The 21,763-nt window shown below is 44.7% G+C and overlaps 1 protein-coding gene across 2 annotated transcripts in view; it reads right to left on the bottom strand.

Moving 5' to 3' along the window:
- Window positions 1-876: 876 nt before the first annotated feature.
- The window catches only part of HMGCR (3-hydroxy-3-methylglutaryl-CoA reductase), a 44,270-nt gene continuing 23,383 nt past the window's right edge, over window positions 877-21,763 (bottom strand). For both annotated transcript variants that reach the window (XM_029575083.1, XM_029575091.1), the window contains exons 14-20: window positions 11,208-11,365; window positions 9,817-9,922; window positions 7,562-7,732; window positions 5,459-5,599; window positions 5,196-5,354; window positions 4,267-4,421; window positions 877-3,847 (exon numbers count right to left, since the gene is read on the bottom strand). In XM_029575083.1, coding sequence (XP_029430943.1) covers window positions 3,790-3,847; window positions 4,267-4,421; window positions 5,196-5,354; window positions 5,459-5,599; window positions 7,562-7,732; window positions 9,817-9,922; window positions 11,208-11,365 — 948 coding nt within the window. In that variant the 3' untranslated portion in view covers window positions 877-3,789. The remainder of the gene's footprint in view (window positions 3,848-4,266; window positions 4,422-5,195; window positions 5,355-5,458; window positions 5,600-7,561; window positions 7,733-9,816; window positions 9,923-11,207; window positions 11,366-21,763) is intronic.

Raw genomic sequence — 21,763 nt, 5'->3', positions numbered from 1 at the left:
TATTCAGCAGCATGATTGTGCCACTTAATATCCCCAGCTATCTTAAAAGGTAGCTGGATAGGTATATCTGGCCAACTGTAGGCCAGCCCTACTACAGACCAGAGTTAGCCACATAAGTTAAGCAGCTACCTCTGAATATTAGAGAGTTAGCTGTATAACTTCTATGGCTAACTTTGCTCCACCCAGAAACTTCCCCACCCCCTGCTGGAAGGCCCCCTACTTTTTTTTTTTTTTGTCAAAATACTTTTATTAACAGGGAAGGCAGCCATCAGAGGCATCAAACAGCAAACTGCAAACAGTAGCAAACCAGAACAGTGTCATTAACAGTAAGAACACCAAAGCCCCTTTTACATTAGAAACCATACCCACCCACCCCCACTCCACAACCAAGATTCATTCATACCACAGACATCAAACATTCACACCCTACCCCCCCTCCTATAAGGTGCAATTAGACACGTAACCATTAAGTCGAAATCCATCTTGCAACTTCAGTTATCCATCTAAATGGCTTCTGAATATTGACCTCAAACTGTTTTGTCCTTCTATGTATTTCTCTGCATTTGCTCTGACAGATCATAGTGGAAATAAAAAATAAAAAAAACAGGACACTTATTTTCCATCATTTAATGAAACTGAAAAACACCAGAACAAAATGCAATCTGTGCAAGACAATGTCAGTTACATTCACCAGTATAAATATTGATCAAACACTCACTGCTCTGTCAGTATTAACCTTTCATAAACAATGAACCATGGCTCAATAGTCATAAACGGAGCAACTCAATGTGGTATTCATGAAGAGGAACTGCTTTGTGAATACTGGCAGAAGATAAATATTCAGATTGAGTCTATAATTTGGCATAGTGAGGGTGCTTTTTTTTTTTTTTTTTTTTTTTTAGTGACACCATGTACCTAGAAACCTCAAGTTTCAACAAAATTAATTTAAAATGAAAACTAGTGTATAATTACAAAAACAAAAATAGTAAGTACTTAACAGAGGCTCCCCAGCCAAAGCTCTGAGTCTGTGTCCAGCTACTGAAGAAGTCCTTAGTCTTGTGAGATACCAAATGAACTAAGCAAAATTCTGGTACAGCAGTGATGCATGGGGGAAGTATATTCTCCTATTCTATAAGTCTATGCAAAGGCACGATTAGCCAATGGACCAGAATATCTTAGGTCCATTATCTATTAAGGACTGCATGTTTACGTTTCCCTACCTACCACGGACTTCTTTATAACCATTCTTGTGGAAGGATGTGATCAGTATGCTATTTCTCAAACCAGAACGATGGCCAGGGAACCTTGAATGCAACAATAATTATGGCATGATACACGTTGTGTATGTAGCCCGGAGTGGCAGAAATCCACTTGCTATATTAGGCAATAAAGATATATATACACACACACACACAGACACACAGACATGTGTTTATTTTTGTTGTTGTTTTTGATACTGCATTTTCCCTCTGCTCCTTTGTGCTTCCAGCTCAACTGGAACTGGGATATGGCACCATAAGCTTTCATTTACAAATCCCCAGGGATTCCCCCTCCCACAGCAACAGTCCTTGGCCAGAGGTCATGCACTAGGGCTCCTTTCGTGGGCCCACTAGTGTCTTCACAGCTCGACGACTGGGAAACCTTCTACCCTCCCCCCCCCCCCCCCCCACGGGCTGTGAACACTGCCTCCGCAGCAGCCCCGGCCCATCCAAGGAGCGGATATAACCCGAGCTGGGAATCTAAGCCAGGGTCCCTCTGCATGGCAGGGCACAGAGACAAATGCTCCTGCTCACAGTCACCATTTCAGCTTCACAGAGCACCTAAACTGCCCCAGGTTGGCAACATTGCCAAACCTTATTAAGACTGAAACTATGCCACAACGCTTGTAAGTTTACAAAAAAAGTGCAATTTTTATGGCTGCTAAAACATCTCCCAACAGCTTTGTGTAAATTAGTTGCGTGAACCTTAATTAAAATATTCTAGTTTTCTTAACTTGTGCAATCTCTATGTTAAAAAGAAAAACAAAACCTGCAGGAATGTTTACTAGAATCATGAAGGAAAGGGGGGGGGGGGAGGGGGAGGGGGAGAAAAACCCTATCCTAAAGCAACATAACATCTTTTCATGGCTGCTCATTCATCCCAACTAATTAGAATGAATGTATGAACGTGTGACCTCTGAAAGCAAACGTGTTTTATATTAAACCATACATAACACCAACGTTCAAATGCAACTACCGGTACTAGCCTTCATCACCATCAATGCTCACATCCCCCTGTGGAATTACCTACCCCGTCTCCATTCCCACAATCTGCAGCACACTTATGGAGACCAAGGACAGGCCAATGTCTGATCATGCTTTCAGTGTGATTCTAGCAGATAGCAGGACTGGACAAATCCTGCCATCTAACATCTGCCTGTCAGTACTTTTATATGGACGGGTCATGAGGCTACTATATGTGGCTAGTCAGGTGAGATTGAGTTGTTCTAACATCTAGGTCTCATCCACCACACAATGCCAGGGAGAATTCCTGGGGATAACTAAGAAGAGAGAGTTTTATAGCAGTTAAATACATTATGGACAGTATTAGCTAAGCCTTGGCATTCAAATAAATTCAATGTCTCACAATGGATTGTTTTGTAAAAATGAATGCAATTTTGCTTAGAAGAGGGAATGTGTTTAAAAGGATCCAGAAGATGTTAAAATATAGATTTTATTCTATAGTAATTATGAAACTTGTATTTGCTTAGCTTTTCAAGTCATTTTATATGAAGCAAATAGCTGGGCATCACAGATGAACAAATTCCTGCTCCTACTTTCAGCCAATCTGCATGTGTCCTACACCCAGCTCAAACTTCATGCAGACACTGTTTGCGCGCTGTTGCTTAATTCTCCCCCCCACTCAGAGAAATGGACCATGACTGGAACAAAAAGCTCCAGTCTAAACCGCTATGGGCCTTCAAGAATGGCTACATTTGTTTAGAAATTAATCACACACATATATACACACACACAATCTTGCTACCAGTAGCAAATTCTCTCAGCCATAACTGCTATTTTAAGAATTACCCAAACAGTACTGCAGCAAGAGTCGGAGAGAGGACACAGGTACGTAAGGAAAGCTCCTTCCTTTGCCATCACAGCTGAGTATGTTCACAAAAAATATGGAAGGCTGAACCCACTTTGGGACCTCCTGTTGCCCAGACAGCTAGGTCTGCTGTGTATGCTGGTGAGCTGCTGCTTGCTCCTATCAGAAGACAACCTCTTTACTTAAATATTAAAGTCCTTCAAGAGTAACATTTCTTCCAGCCCAAGCTTACATGAATAAATTAGAATCCTGAACAAAGACAGCACACATAACAAACTATTATAAAAAAAATAAAATGGATGCAACTTTGCACTAGAAATTCCAACGTACGTTATTCGTTAACCAACTGAAACTGAATCAAAGTTTTGCTTTACATTTATAAAAAGTATAACACAAAATGTGTTTCATCTCAGCAATAGCTGGAATATGCTATTATTAAGCATCACTGTGCTGATCCTTTTGCCAAGCACTTGAAATATTGAGCACTGTGTGCATATCCCAAACCGTCTATTTCCAAATGTCCACCCATTGTCCAAAGGTCGCTAGGAGAAGCTGCTTCTGTGATCACTGGCCAATTTTATCTTCTTGGTACAGTATTTTCTCATTCAAGCATAGTCCTTTCAAAGTTCACAGGTCTGTTTTACATTTCCCTCAATACGACCTTGGTATGTATTTCTGCAATGATCCAAACGGCTCTGGTGATCACGCTGCTGCTTTCTTGGTGCATGTACCTTGGAGATCTTGTAGATTGGTTTTAGACCTAAACAACCAAAACAAGAGAGTAAGATTCAGCCATTTTTCAAATGCGCCACCCCTGTGGTTTTACATTACTAAAAAGCAGGCACTAGATCCCCCACATACTGTATATCCTCCTACATATTCATGGAAACCGATAAGATCCTCTTATCCTAAGAGAACTAGTGTAAGAACTAAGATTCTGGTTTCAAAAGCAGGAAGATCAGACCCACTTCTCGCAGGCTACTAAGACCTTTTGAAGCTCTAAACATGTTCCTTATTTTGGAGGGAGGAGCATAGTGAATAGGAAACCCTTGCCAAAATACAGATAATCGTTTAGTTTAGTAGCCCAGTTAAGTCTTTACTACGCAAGACCCTCTTAGTAAGTAAGCAAAGTAAGTTCCATCACAACCTAAGAATGAGTTTTTCTTCTTGTTCTCTTACCGATTGTGGTCCATGTGGCTTTTCACGAGATGCCCGGCTGTTAATGCAGCCATTAGAGACAGCTCTCCTGCCAGCACTGTTCCACATACGACCTGAGCGAGGAGACGTGCATTATCTCCAGGATTCTTGCTGTTCGCTCCTTGGACTTCTAGCATCTATACAACAGAAAGAATGTTCTGCATTACACTTTAAAAATGGGGCAACTCGCAAACTGCCTGCACTGGTACGAAGCATGCACATATTTGTAACCCATGCTCTTTGCACCCTCTAATTTTTTTTCAAAAGGGGAATGCACACAAGGACTTTCACTTTGAAAATCGCCAGGACACAAACGAGTTTTTTGCTGGAAAAGCATATGCATGGATTTGGAATCTACACGTGTTTCCTTTCACAGACCTGAACATAGCTGCATGAATGCCTCCTCTCAATGTGCTAAAAGTCACCATGTTGTTCAACAGCACAAGTTCTTGTAGCCGCATTGAGGGAGAGCAATTTTCAGATGGCCCATGTGACAAGGTCTCTGACCCTCTGCTCGGATGCCTCAAATACCAGGGGAGATGGTCCCACCGGGACCTAGCCAACTCCCTGGGGGGCTGTATACTCCTACTTTTTTTCTTTGATGTCTCTTTTTTTCCCCAGACTGCAGGAGTTTGCACCTCCACCATTTGCTGGAGACAGAAAGAATGACGGACTGCAGGTGGCACCTCAACTTAAGGGCAACGTCAGTCAAAAGCTTGTCTCCAACTGCTGGAGGGGAGGCAAAACCCAGCTGTCTGGACTGATCCGGGGACGTACAGGGAATGTACTGTGACTGTGAAAAGCCCCCAGGAACATGGACATTGACAGTTGTAGATCTACTTCATTTCATGACAGTCATGTTTTTCAGAGATAATAGGTTACAAAAAATTGCTATCAGGAAAGCTCCATACCTGTAAACAGGCCTGCTGAGGACCCAAGTTCGTTCCTCCACCAATCGTGCCAATTTCTATGGAGGGCATAGTACACGTGATATACAGATCCTCTTTCGTGGGACCCGTCGACTCCATTAGAGTGATGCAGTTAGAGCTTGCAATGTTTTGCGCCGCATCCTTTTTATTAAAAATAAAAGAAAATGCAAGAGTCACATTTGCAAACCAAATGTTCGGCTGGCACTGTACAATGAGATTTCGAGAAGTCAGTGAGGTGCCTTTACCTGTCCACAAGCAATGTAGATAGCAGTCACAATATTAGCTGCGTGTGCATTATTACCACCGACACTGCCTGCCATTGCAGAGCCCACCAGGTTCTTGCTTATATTAACCTCCACCATGGCTTCTGTTGAAGTTTTCAGTACCTGGCAAGATAAATATATGTTGTGTGATTGTATTTTGCTGGTGGGTTTTTTCCTTCAAGTATAGTGTTCAATCCTACTACCCATTTAAGCTCAGTTCACACATGCTGCACTGGAAAAGCCCAAAAGGTCCTCTATTAATGGGTTGTCTGCAAAGAATTTAGGATGTGTTAATTCACTTTCCTCTCACAGGTTAGTTTTCCCATAAACATTTCATATTTTAGTCCCCATTTTCAAGGGGGACAGACTCCTCTCTGCAGACCATGAAGCCCCTGCCCATCTGCAGAGAAAAACTTAGTTGATGCTAGTTTTGTTTTATATATCTGTAGAAAATGGGACCTTCTTGCTAGATACTTCTGAAACAATGGTTTAGAGGCACACAATGCTTAAATAGCCCACTGTAAACTTTGACTATTATGCACTGTACACATTTGTGATCTCCAAAAAAACTGTCAAAATAAAAAAAATAAAAATAAAAAAAAGTGCTAGAAAAAGGTTGCAAAGAGAAGATAGGCTGCCAAGCAATGTACACAAAGCCATAGTTTGTTTGTTTTTTAGAATATCCACAATGAGACAGATTGACATACAAGAGGTAGTGCATGCAAATGTTTCTCAAGCTTATTCATTTTGGATTGGAGTACAGGAGCAGTCTAGTAACTAGAGCAGCATGAACCAAGGAAGCCCTCAGGGGACAGGAAAATAAAAAGCCTTCTGTACCTGAACATAACTCGTCTTGAGCTACCAATGAAAAGGTGTGGGCTAAATATAAGTAAATAAGTACATAAAAAATCCTGAAAATCAGAGCTGTTATTGGCTCTTAAAGATTGGAATTTGCCACCCCTGATATAGTGTGCACACGTCTGATCTGTGTGGAGGGTCTTAGGTCTACCACCGATTTCCACGATAGGAGATTAAAAAGATTGGGGGGGGGGGGGGGGGGGGGGGGGGGGGGGGAAGAGCCATGCTCTGCTGGAGCGAGCAAGCAAGACGAGGAAAGTGACACCAGGATGTGACCGGTGAGATTCTTCACCACTGGGAGTGAGGAGGGGGCCAGAAAGAAAAAAAGAAATTAAAGAAGAAAAGAGCAAGTTAGGTAGAGTCAGGATGGCTTGTAGGCTAGGAGGCAGGATGCAAGATAAAAACTGGCAAAGAGAAGACAGGACAAGTGAGGGAGCAGAGAGATGAAAGAAAAAAAAAACATTCAAGGACAGATCAGAAAAAGAACAGAAAACAAATAAAGAGCAAGGACAGAAGTCAGGGGAGGAGGACAAAGATTTGGATGGAGGTGAGAATATTATGCAGATTTAAATGTCATAAGAAGAAAGTATATGGAACTTCCTATAAACCAGAGCACTGGAAGAGAATGGGGTGAAATGAGCATTTTTGCTAAATTTCAGGGGACTGAGTGAGAAATATTTCAGCTAGAAAATGGTCCATTCCTGGGGGGGGGAAAAAAAAAAAAGACAGGGAGGAGACAGACAGTTTACTGTTGGGTCTTAACCCCTTCTTTCTTTCAGTCTATCATATGCCAAGTAGTATTAGGAAACCTCTGGTTTTGTCAATATCTGCTGATAATCATTGTTTATTGCTAATGACACTTCATGTAAGCTCCCTGGGAAATGCAGCTCAGAAAGTGCAATGCACCAATACTCACCAACAGGATATTATAATGGTACACCGCAGAGATGCCCCTGCTGTCTTTAAACCCTCCCACCCCCCCCCCCCCCCCGAAAAAAGCAAAACCCTACCCTTTAAAAACCATCTATAATAACTGCCATGTTATGAAAAGTGGTAACTAACAGAAACATAAACTATTAGTAATAATCACTTTAAAATTTCTCATGTAGGGCATATTTGGTACTTATGGCCCTTAGCAGACCTAATACTTCTCAAAGTTTGCCTATGGCATTCTCCTCTTTTGTACACTGATCTGCAAGTCTGGGTACCGTATTAAAGGTGACTTACTTCTTTAACCACCTTTGCTGGAATGGTGGCTTCGCAAACGACAGACTTGCCCCTTCCCTCTATCCAGTTGACAGCTGCAGGTTTTTTATCTGTGCAGTAGTTACCACTAACAGCCAGCACTTGCAGTTCTGGGAACTCTCTCTGTAGTCTTGCAAGTGCCTGCTCTGTGCCCTGTTAGAGGGAAGAAGATGAAGGAAAGGTAAGCCACATGTTTTTCTCTGCCATTAGTTGGCACATTAGGAAACAAGTTATAGGGATAGAAGACAATGTCCTATTGTGAATTTCAAACTTGTTAAAAAGATAAGAAACCGAGTAGAACTAAATGCTCTCAGGCCGATACAATAAAGTGCACCCAGCCTAGCACACAGGTTTACACATGGTTTGGATGCTCTAGACTAGCACCCAATGCAATAAGGAGATTAGAGAGTCTAAAATGTGCACCCAAACAAATGCATAGCTGATAGCCTAATCTACATGAAGTTTACATGCGATGGGTGCTATTAGCTATTTGGGTGACATCACCAATAGCATACTCTCATGGACATTTCTCCTCCAAGACTATAAAGCTTTGCTGTGCTGCGCCTGCGTGGCACTTCCTGCATGCAGCACGTCATCATTTGCTTCAGTTACTTAAAAAGCTAGAAGGCAGAACCATTAGAATAGGGAAGCAGAAAAGCGTGTCCAGGGAGGAGGGAGGGGATGCATGGCTAATTCATCCTGCTATCTATGGAAAATACCATTTACAGTAAGCAAACTTGTCTTTTTCCCCCCATCGATAAGCAGGCTGAATTAGCCATGCTATTTTCAAGTCCCAAGCTTATGGGAAAAAAATAGAGCCAATCCAACAACTAATAAGTACTTGCTTGATCCAAAGAAAAAAGGATAGCCGGCTAATTAGCCGAAATCAGGAGACCGAAGGGTGAGCTGATGCACCTGCTGGAGACAGAAATACTGAAGGGTTACAGGATAGGCTCTGTCCTCATGTAGGTCACCCTTTCAGTTTTAGTCTGTCTCCACCTGCTGGAAAGTAGGCTCAACCCATGGTCTGGACTGATCTGGGTACATACAGGGAAAAACTGATTTACTCTTTCAAACAATATAAAGATAAGGGACACTCCATGAAATGAGTAAACTGCAGAAAATTCTCTCCCCTTCAAGGCACAATTAAGCTCTAGAATTCATTGCCAGAGGATGTGGTTAATACAGTTAGTATAGCTGTGGTTTAAAAAAGGTCTGGACAAGTTCCTGGAGTAAAAAAACACTTATTAATCAAGGAGACTTAATAGCTACTACTTATCACCTTGCGATAGAAGCATGGGCTCTATTTATTGTTTGAGATATTGCCAGATCACCATTGGCCACTATGGGCAGGATACTGGGCTTGATGGACCCTAGGTCTGTCACAGTATAGCAAATTCTTATGTTCTTCTAGTGCTTTGTTAATCTTTGAGATAGCAACAAAAAAAATACCAGCAGCTCTCACAAAAGTAGGCCTCAACTTTTTCTATAAACAAAACCACTGCATTAAAAAACAAGCCACTACAAATCACAATCACTTATCAAATCTACAGATAATGCAGTAAGTTAATTTTTTAAAAATTTTGGATCTATTATATTGTATCTCAATTGGCTGTTTTGCTTTTCCTGTGATATTTTGTCTTTTGAAATCTGATTGCTTTTTGTGTCAGTATACATGACTGATTAGAGAGATGTAGTCACCAGGTGCTTAGAGCACTGGGCTTGGTTCAAATCCTGCCACTGCCACTGGCTATGACCCTAGCCAGATCAAGACCTTCAGCTGCTTCATGTACCCACTTAGATTATAAACTCTTTGGGGCAGGGATTCAATGCACTTGCAATTTGTCATATGCCATATAAGACCAGGTAAAAAAATGTACAAGTCCATATTCAGAAGCATTTAGCCCGATAAGTCAGAAGTTATTTTGCTAAATGAATATTTGTGAACTTATCTGGCTAAATTCTAGCTGGATAATTTTTGGGACGTAACTGGGGGAGCTGAATTAGCCAGATAAATTATTTGGCTAAGTCCGATTGTCCCGTTGATCTGCCCTAAAGTTAGCCATATCTCATCCAGCTAATTTTAGGACAGCTGGATATATTCAGCAGCATGGCTACACAAAGGCTAAGCTAGCCAATACGTTTCTGGCGAATTTGCCGAGCCGCAGAGCAGCTGAATATGGACCTCGTGATATTTGTGAAAGAATGCATGTGCTGAAGAAATCAATCTTGTTTACCTTTGATATCATGTTCATTCCCATGGCATCCCCAGTCTGGGACCGGAAACGGATATAAAGGTTGCGACCAGCCAAACTGACCTGAAGACTCATAAGACGAGCAAATCTGCAAAGAACACAATTGTTATTTTTTCACCCTCTTCTTCCTTTTCTAATAAGAAAGCCTGTATTCTAAATAGTATTTTAACAAGATTTTTTTGCACTGATTTCTGGATGAGGAGCAGAATAAGAAGTTCCTTAGCACTAGCAGGTGAATGTGTGCTGCCTTGTTAGAGAGCCAGTAGTTGACAAGGAAATGCATCCAAATATTCTTTAGCTGAACTTTTGACTTTACTGATGCAGAGGAGATTTTTATTGGCATTTTTTAAAGCCAAGATCATGGCTCTGGCCAATTACTCTTTTGTAAACTAGTACATGAATAGAAATCTCAAATATTTACTTTTACTCCCAGCAAGTGTGCTATTTCATAACTTCCCTGGATGGTACTACAGCCAGTAGACTGGTAGCAGTGCTATAGTACAGGAGCTAAAATCTGCTGACTGACCTAGGACAGGCTGGCACATTGTGGAGGTGACACACTGGCCTAGGGAGGCAGGGCATATGATTAAGTCAGCAGCAAGTTACCCTTAGAAAAAGCATCTAACCCACATAACCTGCCAAACGCACCCGCCTACTGCCATAAATTGCAGTGGGACAAAGGTAGAGGTCAAATTTAGTAATCTAAATATATATATTTAAAATGATAAATTCCTGGTAAATAAGACTTGCTGCTTAACACCAACTACCAAAAACATTTCTCAAACTTTAAGTGTAATTAAATAGTAGCATTCGTAGCAGGTGACAATGGTCCATGTTTCTCACGGGTACATTTGATATACTTATAAGAAGCTGTTCTAATCTTTGAGAAGTGTAATGTATTCATTTGACTATCACAAGTGACAACCAGCGATGATTTGGCAAACATCCCTAGGCACCATCACTGCAAGTGCCATGCCATCCTCCCAAACCTCTGCACTGCCCTCCCACATACTCCCCCCTTTCCATAGCCCTCTGTTCCAGCACAGACTCTCTCAATACAGCGAGAGCAGGCTTAGTCCCTGCACGGTGAGGAAAATGGCATTGGAGCAGAGGTCTGCAGGGAAGGGGTGGTGACAGCAGAAGCACTTTTGGAGGTGTGGGGCAGGATTGGCAGAAGGAAATTTATCACACCCAACCCCCCAATTTTGCTGCTCTAGGCACAGTCCTAGTAGGCCTGTGCTTAAATCTAGGCCACGGTCTATTTCAATAGCTTTCCAAGTTAACTTGCCACCTTTAAATATTATGCTGAATACAGACTGAACAGGAAAAGGATGTGATAAAAACAAGTCTGAGTTTTGCTAATAAATACTTACCTACTGGTGCTATCAAATGCCATTTTAATGACTTTGAAGCCCTCTGGACTTTCTAGCCACGCCTTTACTTCTGCCGCATGACAGGCAGTGGGCAATTTCACAACAGGCCCACGAGTCATTCCGTCTGCTAAGACACGGCTCCTTGCACCTCCCCCAAGCTAACAAATGTGAAAGTAAATTAGAAGTTAGAAAAAAAACAAAACTAAAACACAACACCTGTTGGAAACAAATCTCTTAATGCTTCTACAAGTTCACTTTTTCAACATTTTGTCTTCCTCTTTACTTCTTTCAACTGGCTGTCAGAGAACCATCATGTGCTTCCTCCAGTATTTTGTTTTAATTTTATATTCTGCCTTTTGTGACACTTTAAAATGGATTACACATTCAGGTACTGTTCCCAGAGGGTTTACAATCTAAAAGGCAAATTTTAAAAGCCTTAATGCGCCAAAGCTGGGAGATGCACGCATATGGCGGGCCAGCGTGCATCGTGCGGATTTTTTTAAAGTGCGTGAGTACACGCAGATCTCCTGGTATGTGCACAAAAAATTTTGAAAAAAAAAAAGGGATGGATTGTGGGCGTTCCTAGATTCCTCAATGAAATCTGCACGCAAGTATTTACTTGCACAAGGTCCCCTACCATGTAGCTTTACTTCGGCCATGGATGGCACGTTAAGTCCTGAAACAAAAAGAACTAAAGAGGTTAACGGGGTTTTAAGGGTTGGGACTAATAGGGTAAAAGGTAGGCTAATTAACTAGGGGGGTTAGGAAGTCTCATCCTTTAACTGGGCAAACTGGACAAGAACTGGGAAAACTGGTAATCGCATTGGTGCGCGGATATACCAAAATCCCTCCCCCCCCAACTTATGTGGGGGGAGGTGGCAACTGCATGCGTCCATATAAAATAGGCTGTATGTGCATACATGTGCGCACATACACGTGTATGTTATAAAATGGTCACGTGCAATAGTGTGAGCCGGCATGTTCATACATGTGCGTCCCTGTGGCTGTTTAAAAGTTACCGTCTAAGAGCATAGCTTTCAAACAACTACGCACAACAGCATATATGCACCTATATGGCTGCATACAGATCTAGGATCGTATTTTATAACCTACATATATTATAAGATATGTACATCTTTAGCCCAGAACATACGTGTATATGTATGCTTATGCGCAAATCCATGCAGTGAACTGAAAGTTTATGCACTGAATGCACATATTTCCTATTTTTAAAACATAAGTGTGTATATTTTATGCACGAAAATAAAATAGGACATACTCCCACAAGTCGGCATTTTTTTTAAACCATGCGAGAATAAAGGAAGATTGGTTCTTACCTGCTAATTTTCATTCCTGTAATACCACAGATCAGTCCAGAGAAGTGGGTTTTGCATCCTTACCAGCAGATGGAGTCAGAGAAACAAAACTTTGAGGCACTGCTACATATCCGAGAGTGCCACCGGCACCCTCTTCAGTATTGACCTGTACCCAAGCCAATATGGATCCCCAAAACCCATCTCTCGGGAGAATGGGGAAACAGGAGTTTCCAACCCTATCTAAAACAAAACAAAACAAAAAAAAAACCCCCAAAAAAACCTCTTGAGCCCAACACACTAAATTTGAAAAACCCAAACCATGATCAAAAACTGTCCATATACTCTAAAAAGCAAACTTGAACCACCAGTTGACAAACCCCTCCCCCCCCCCAAAAAAAATACAGTCTTTTGGTAGTGGCAGAATGGGTCTGGACTGCTCTGTGATATTACAGGAACGAAAATTAGCAGGTAAGAACCAATCTTCCTTTCCTGAACATACCCAGTTTAGTCCAGACAAGTGGGATGTACCAAAGCATCCCCGGACTGGGCGGAAACCTGAAAGACTCGCACGCAGAACACTCTCAAAGGACGCTTCTTCCCATGCCCACACACGCAAGCGGTAATACCTGGTGAACGTATGCGGCAAGGACCACACCACCGCCCTACAAATTTCCTGAGGCAACAGCAGCTGCCATTCTGCCCAGGAAGTGGTCAACGATCTTGTGGAATGCGCCTTCAGCCCCACTGGAGCTCTAAGGTCCATACAAATACAGGCTGTGCAAATAGCCTCCTTCAACCACCGGGAAATAGTAGCCTTAGAGACCTTCTCTCCCTTCTTCCTGCCCCCATACAGGTCAAAAAAGGTGATCAGAGCACTGGAAACTATTTGTCATCTCCAGATAACGTAACAGTATTCCTCACATCCAAAAGATGCAGCCTCCCTGTCCCTCGGGGAATCCTTAGACCACTCTGGGAAAGGTGGAAGGTTTACTGACTGATCAACATGAAAGGAGACCACCACCTTAGGCAAAAAGGAGGGGGGACAGTCTGCAAGGAAACCCCCGTCAATGTAAATCCATAGAAAGGGATTCCTGTAAGATAGAACCTGTAACTCCAAAACCCATCTGGCCAAACAGATGGCCAACAGGAAAACGGCCTTCAGAATCATGTCCTTCAGCACCGCTCTCCGCAAAGGCTCAAACGGAGCCCCACACAAAATACGCAAGACCAGATTAAGGCTCCAAACTGGACGTAACTTCTGGACCGGAGGTTACAAATTCTTGACCCCTTTTAAACAAATGACCCACATCCGGAAGAGAGACCATGGACCTCCATTGCCCCAAAGAGCACCCAATACAGATACCTGAACACAAATGGATCTATAGACTAGACTCTTAGACAAGCCCTGTTGCAAAAATTCCAAGATAAGAGGAACCTCCACTGACAGGTTATACAAGTCTCAAACGCCTTCCAGACCCGAACATATGCCAAGGAAGTGGCAGGTTGACGTGCCTGGAGAAATGTGGAGATAACTTTTCAGGTGCAGCCATTGCTTCTCAAAAGCCAAGCCACAAGACAAAAGTGATCCTGCCGATCTGAAAATATGGGACCCTGACATAGCAACTTTGGCAGATGAGCCAGCCGAAGGGGCCTGTCCACCGCCAGATGCTCTAGATCTGCAAACCAAAGATGCCGCAGCCACTTGGGCTCTACCAGCACCACAGAACTGGGATGCACCTCAGGATTCGATCGACCAGAGGCCAAGAAGGAAACACAGAAGGAGCCCTGTCGGTCAAGGGCACACTAGAGCATCCAGACCCACTGAACTGACCTCTCTTTTGCGACTGAAAAACCTGTCTGTGCATTGACCAGCATCGCCATGGGATCCAGCTGGGACACCCCACCTGGCACAAATGTGGTTCCAAAGCCTTGTGGGACAACTCCCACTCCCCCGGGACCAGTTGTTGCCTGCTGAGAAAAATCTGCCTATATTTTTTCCGCCCCCACAACATGAAAGGCCACTGCGCCCTTGAGATGGCACTCTGCCCACATGAACAAATGCTGTGCCTCCAAAGCTACCGCTGACTCTTCGTCCTGCCTTGACGGTTGATGTAAGCCACCATTTTTGCATTATCCAAAGACATGTGAACCATCCGCCCCCTGACCAGGGGGAAGAAAAACCTGCAGGGACAGATGAACCACCTTTGTCTTGAGGCGATTGATGGACAAGACTTTCTCTCAGCGACCACAGACTTTGTGCTGTCTGATCCAAGCACACCACCCCAACCCCTGAGACTTGCATCTGTGGTGGCCACCACCCAGTCCAGGAGTTCCAGGTCCATTCCCTTCCTCAGACTGCACAGAGACAGCCACCAAGAGAGACTGGACTTGGATTCTCACAGCAGGGGCAATGGCATATGATACTGTTCTGACAACAGATCCCACCTAGACAGAGTATGCCGAAGAGGTCTCATGAGTGCAAATGCCCATGGAATCATATCCAACGGGGACGCCATGGACCTAAGCACTTGTAAGTAATCCCAAGCAGTCAGTAACAAGACAAAGTAGCTGGGCAAGGTGTTTAATTACCCACTGAAGTGGCCTCTCATATTCATAGAAACATATAGAAACATAGAAACATAGAAATGACGGCAGAAGAAGACCAAACGGCCCATCCAGTCTGCCCAGCAAGCTTCACACACTTTTTCTCTCATACTTATCTGTTTCTCTTAGCTCTTTGTTCTATTTCCCTTCCACCCCCACCATTAATGTAGAAAGCAGTGATGGAGCTGCATCCAAGTGAAATATCTAGCTTGATAAGTTAGGGGTAGTAGGGGTAGTAACCGCCGCAATAAGCAAGCTACACCTATGCTTATTTGTTTTACTCAGACTATGTTATACAGCCCTTATTGGTTGTTTTTCTTCTCCCCTGCCGTTGAAGCAGGGAGCTATGCTGGATATGCTTGAAGTATCAGTTTATTCTTCTCCCATGCTGTTGAAGCAGAGAGCCATGCTGGATATGCATCGAAAGTGAAGTATCAGGCACATTTGGTTTGGGGTAGTAACCGCCGTAACAAGCCAGCTACTCCACGCTTTGTGAGTGCGAACCCTTTTTTCTTCTCCCCTGCCGTTGAAGCAGAAAGCTCTGCTGGATGTGTGTAGTATCAGTTTTTTCTTCTCCCCTGCCGTTGAAGCAGAGAACTATGCTGTATATGCATAGAAATTGAAGTAACAGGCTTATTTGGTTTAGGGTAGTAACCGCCGTGACAAGCCAGCTACTCCCCGCTTTGTGAGTGCAAACCCTTTTTTCTTCTCCCCTGCCGTTGAAGCAGAGAGCTCTGCTGGATGTGTGTAGTATCAGTTTTTTCTTCTCCCCTGCCGTTGAAGCAGAGAACTATGCTGTATATGCATAGAAATTGAAGTAACAGGCTTATTTGGTTTGGGGTAGTAACCGCCGTAACAAGCCAGCTACTCCCCCCTTTGTGAGTGCAGATCCTTTATTCCACATTTCCTCTTGCTGTTGAAGCTAGAACGATGTTGGAGTCACAGTAAGCATGTGTACGTTTATTGAATAAGGGTATTGTCTCCAGGCAGTAGCCATCATTCTGGCGAGTCACCCACTCTTCATTGGCGGTCTCTTGACTTTATGGATCCACAGTGTTTATCCCACGCCCCTTTGAAGTCCTTCACAGTTCTGGTCTTCACCACATCCTCCGGAAGGGCATTCCAGGCATCCACCACCCTCTCCGTGAAGAAATACTTCCTAACATTGGTTCTGAATCTTCCTCCCTGGAGCTTCAAATCGTGACCCCTGGTTCTGCTGATTTTTTTCCTACGGAAAAGGTTTGTCGTTGTCTTTGGATCATTAAAACCTTTCAAGTATCTGAAAGTCTGTATCACATCGCCTCTGCTCCTCCTTTCCTCCAGGGTGTACATATTTAGATTCTTCAATCTCTCCTCGTACGTCATCCGATGAAGATCCTCCACCTTCCTGGTCGCCCTTCTCTGTACCGCTTCCATCTTGTCTTTGTCTTTTTGTAGATACGGTCTCCAGAACTGAACACAGTACTCCAGGTGAGGCCTCACCAAGGACCTGTACAAGGGAATAATCACTTCCCTTTTCTTACTCGATATTCCTCTCTATGCAGCCCAGCATTCTTCTGGCTTTTGCTATAGCCTTGTCGCATTGTTTCGCAGACTTCATATCATTAGACACTATCACCCCAAGGTCCCTCTCCTGCTCCGTGCACATCAGCCTTTCCCCCCCCATCGAATACAGTTCATTTGGGTTTCCACTCCCCATATGCATGACTTTGCACTTCTTGGCATTGAATCTCAGCTGCCATATCTTCGACCACTCTTCCAGTTTCCTTAGATCCCGTCTCATTCTCTCCACTCCTTCCGGCGTGTCCACTCTGTTGCAGATCTTAGTGTCATCCGCGAAAAGACAAACCTTGCCTTCTATCCCGTCCGCAATGTCGCTCACAAAGATATTGAACAGGACCGGTCCCAACACCGATCCTTGCGGTACACCACTTAACACCGCTCTCTCTTCAGAGAAGGTTCCATTTACCATCACACATTGTCTTCTGTCCGTCAACCAATTTGCAATCCAGGTCACCACCTCGGCACTCACTCCCAAACTTCTCGTTTTATTCACCAGTCTCCTGTGCGGAACCGTGTCAAAAGCTTTGCTGAAATCCAAGTATATGATATCGAGCGCTCTTCCTCGATCCAATTCCTTGGTTACCCAGTCAAAAAAGTCAATCAGATTTGTCTGACAGGATCTTCCCCTGGTGAATCCATGTTGCCTCTGGTCCATCAATTCTCCGGACTGTAGATAGTTCACTATTCTCTCTTTCAGCAGTGACTCCATTACTTTTCCCACCACCGAAGTGAGGCTGACCGGTCTGTAGTTGCCAGCCTCCTCCCTGTTCCCACTCTTGTGAAGCGGGACCACCACCGCTCTTCTCCAATCACTCGGCACCACTCCCGTTTCTAGGGATCTATTGAACAGGTCACACAGCGGACCCGCCAGAACATCTCTGAGCTCCCTCAATATCCTTGGATGAATCCCATCAGGCCCCATGGCTTTGTCCACTTTCAGGTTCTTTAGCTCTTCCCACACATTTTCTACTGTAAAAGGATTTTCATCTATTCCACTTCCCACCAGTTTTTTGTTGTGTAGAGATGGTCCTTCTCCAGGGTCTTCTTTAGTGAACACAGAGCTGAAGTATTCGTTTAATATTTCTGCCATTTCTTCGTCTCCCTCAACACATTGATCATTACCACCTTTCAATTTCACTATACCACTTTGGATCTTTCTCTTTTCGCCGATGTATCTGAAAAATGTTTTGTCACCATTTTTTATCTCCTTGGCAATCCTCTCTTCCGCTTGACTTTTTGCCAACTTGATTCCTCCTCAGACTTCTCGAATGAGCCAATCGTCCAGGTACAGATGAACCAGAACTCCCTCCTTGCGTACAGCTACAGCCACCACCACCCTTGTGAAAGTTTGTGGCACTGTTGCCAGGCCGAAGGAAGAGACCAAAACTGAAAATGTTGAACCAACACCATGAAGCTAAGAAACGTCTGATGGTCCAGCCGAATCAGGATATGAAAATATGCCTCCTTCAAGTCCATGGACGCCAGGAACTCTCCTTTGCAGACAGCCGCTACCATCATTCGCAGTGTCTCCATCTGAAAACACAGCACCCGAAAAGGCCCCGTTCACCTTCTGCAGGTTAAGAATGGGATGAAATGTACCCGCCTTCTTGGGAACCACAAAGTAAATGGAGCACCTGTCCTGCCCGTGGTCCTCCCATGGCATGGGCACTATGGAATACAAATCCAGTAGTCTTTGCAGCATCCCCCCCACAGCCTCCTGCTTGCTTCGAGAAGCCATGAGACTCAAGAAAGGCCTCCCTGACCGGACACAAAAACTCAAGAGCATAGCCGTCTCTATGACCTCCAATATCCAGCAGTCCGAGGTAATGTTGGCCCACTCCTTGTAAAGGCTGGACAATCTGTCCCTTACAGCTTCTACATGGGAGTGGGGGCTCTGGCTTCATTGTGATGACATTCCAACACCAGCCCCTTGATCATCTCTGGAACCTCTGTGGCCTCCACAAAAGGACTTTTGGTGACTGCTGGCTGACTTCGAAGGAATGTTAGAAAGTGGTTCTGCCTGAGTGAAACCTCCGTGAATCCCTAAACATCGACTGAGGGGGACGGGCCTTAATAGTCCGCTTATCCTCATGCAACTTGTTACCTTTCGATTCTCCCAATGTCTTCATCAATTTATCCAAATCTTCCCCAAACAGGAACTTCTCTCTAAAGGGGAGGTTACACAGCTGAGTCTTAAACCACATGTCCGCTGATCAAATGCGCAACCATAGAAGCCTGCAGCCCGCCACAATCGAAACCATTCTCCTGGCCGACGTCCGAACTAAAATGTACAGAGGATCCACTACATATGTGACTCTGGCCTCTAACTGGGCTGCCTGCAAAGGGCTATCCCTCAAGAAAGTCTGAACTTGGGCCTTCTGCACCCAATATAGGCAGCCCTTTGCACCAGGCTGGCACACACCTCCGCCCATAGAGTTAGCGCAGAAAACTCAAAACTTGTGTTTGAGTTGAGTCTCCAACTTGCAGTCCTACACATCCTTCAAAGCAGCTACACCCACCATCAGGATGGTAGTCTTCTTAGGGACCACCAAAACCGCAATGTCCACCTCTCTCTCCTGAAGGATTTCTAAAGTATCCTCCATCAAGGGGTATAGCTTTGCCATAGCTCTGTCCACCTTGAAGCCAGCCTCCAGGAAGTCCCACTCTCGGTTTACCAACTTCTAGCTCTTCTTAGGCAATGGAAAACCATCAGAGGGCCCTGTAGTCCACCCAGGACTGGATTAACGCCCTCATTATCTGACTCGAGTCACCTTAACCCTCAATTCCTCCAACATCTGGGGGACTAAGAGGGCACAGTTCCTCCTTAAATAAATGAAGGACTCTGGGATCATCTCCATTTGGAACCGGGAAATCATCCTGATCCGGGTTGTCCTCAACTACATTGGGATCCATCCCAGGTGCCACTGCCCCATCAGCATCCAGATCCAACCCTTAATGGGTCAAAGGGTTATCCTGTGGATCATCCAAATCTTCCCTGTCACTGGGATCTAATGCAGGCTCCAATGAGGCAGACCCAAGCACTGCAGCAAATCCCCGGGTCCTCGTGCAGCCGTCCTAGACCTCTCTGGTGAGGGGAGGGGGTCCCCCCCCCCCCATCTTGCAACCTCTTATCCTTTGCCCCCTTCCTCCCCTGAAAGACTTTGTGTATCAGAAGCACAAATTCCGGTGAAAAATCATCCAGACCATCAGGCCCCTGTCCTAAGAGTCCTCTCTACCCAGTCTCTCCTGAACCACCAGAGGCAGAGAAAAGGAGAGGAGAGTTTCTAGGCTCCCCCACTGAAGAGGACACCCATCCATGGCCCCACCCCCGACTCTGTCTATCACAGACACCACCGCTGGAGGTCGGGGGAGATGATTCTGACGCTTAACGCCTGCTGAGGAACTCTCCTCTCCCGAAGCGCAGCCCGCGCACAGAGAATGGAAGTTTAAGTGCGCTGCCTACAGGCCACACACGCAGCAGGCCTCCGTGTGCAGTTTTGGCACCATTGCACATGCAGCCGCACTGCCAAATGCCACACATTCTCCCAAGCGGCCGGACTTAAGCGCTCACCAGAGCCGCGCCTCGCACACCTTCTGCACGGACCAACATGCAGGAAAAAAAGTTGGCTGCCACCACAGGGAGTCCCAATTGAAGGCCCGGTGGCACGAAGGAAACCAAAACGCAGCCACATCAAAGCCACCAAGCTGCCGAACACTTCAGAGCAGACCACCAACGCAAATCCTTTCCGGGACCCCAGGTGCAAGTCAACCTGCCCCAATGTGTCCCACTGTCTGCCCCAGCCAGCAGCTCCCACTGCTTAAAGGCTCTTGCACCGCTGCAAGCCTTGCCTTCCACCCCCCAGCTCTCAAGCTATTTGCCACCCCCCCCCCCAAAAAAAAAAACCTAAACCCCCCCCCCCCCCCAAAATAAATGCCAGCAAAAACCACCAAGGATACTTTCCTGGATCTGGGGCCTGACAGAGGGGCTTCAGCAGTCTTGAGGGAGCTAGTCCTCTAGCTAACAAGATCACTGGCACGATGCAGGCGAGGGGTTTCCAACCTCCTAGATGCCCGGCTCATCTTGAGAGATGGTCCCCCAAGGAGCCTAACACCTCAGGGAGCTCCTTCTGAATCTTCTATTAGCCTTCTCTTCTTAATGTAGTTTGGTTTTTTTCTTACACTCAGATTGTAAGTTTGCACCTCTACCATCTGCTGGAGTGACAAATACTGAAGAGGCTGCAGGTGGCACTATTATGTAGCAGTACCTCAAAAGTTGTTTCTGACTCCATCTGCTGGTAGGAATGCAAAACCCACTTAACATGGACTGATCTGGGCATGTTCAGGAACTGATAATTCACCAGTGTGCCCAGTCCCTTTCCAGGTCATCAAGCTCTACTCATTCTTCAACCTGAACTTCCCCCAGTTCAGCCAGGGCCCTCCCACCCAGCCAATACTACACAACAAACAAGTCTGATATCAGTTATGCCAGATAATCAGCAGGTATAAAATTACATGTCTTAAAATAGCAATTTATGTGCATAGCTGTTGGCCCGGAATACTCACACATATGTATATATGCACAAAAAGTAAAATATGCTCATACTTTCGGCTTTTATAAACTAGTGATTATGCAAGCACAGATTACTTATGCATGTGCATGTAACTCTTTGAAAATGACTTATGTTTGTACCTAAGGCAATGGAGGATGCAGTGACTTGCCTAAGGTCACAAGGAGTGCCAGCAGGATTTGAATCCTGGCCTCCCTGGTTCACAGCCCATTACTCTAACCACTAGGTTACTTCTCTCTCTTCCCTGTTCTCTTCCATCTGTAGGCCAAGTGCTGCAGAAACCTCATATCTAAAGGCAAGATCTGCAGAGTGACTTCCAATGCACCAATTCTGCCATCCAAGCAATAACTGCATCCCTTCTCCCAGGGACTGTAAGCACTACATCAGCAGAGAGCCACAAAACAAGCCCTTGTGGATGTTTTGTCTACTGTGATCTGTTTTAGGTTTACTTTTGTAATCTGCCTAGCATGTCAGTTAAATAAGCTGATGAAGGCAGATGTCAGGT

Source organism: Rhinatrema bivittatum, chromosome 1 (genome assembly GCF_901001135.1).
Source record: "Rhinatrema bivittatum chromosome 1, aRhiBiv1.1, whole genome shotgun sequence".
NCBI lineage: Eukaryota > Metazoa > Chordata > Amphibia > Gymnophiona > Rhinatrematidae > Rhinatrema > Rhinatrema bivittatum.
This window is presented reverse-complemented; position numbering and strand designations above follow the sequence as displayed.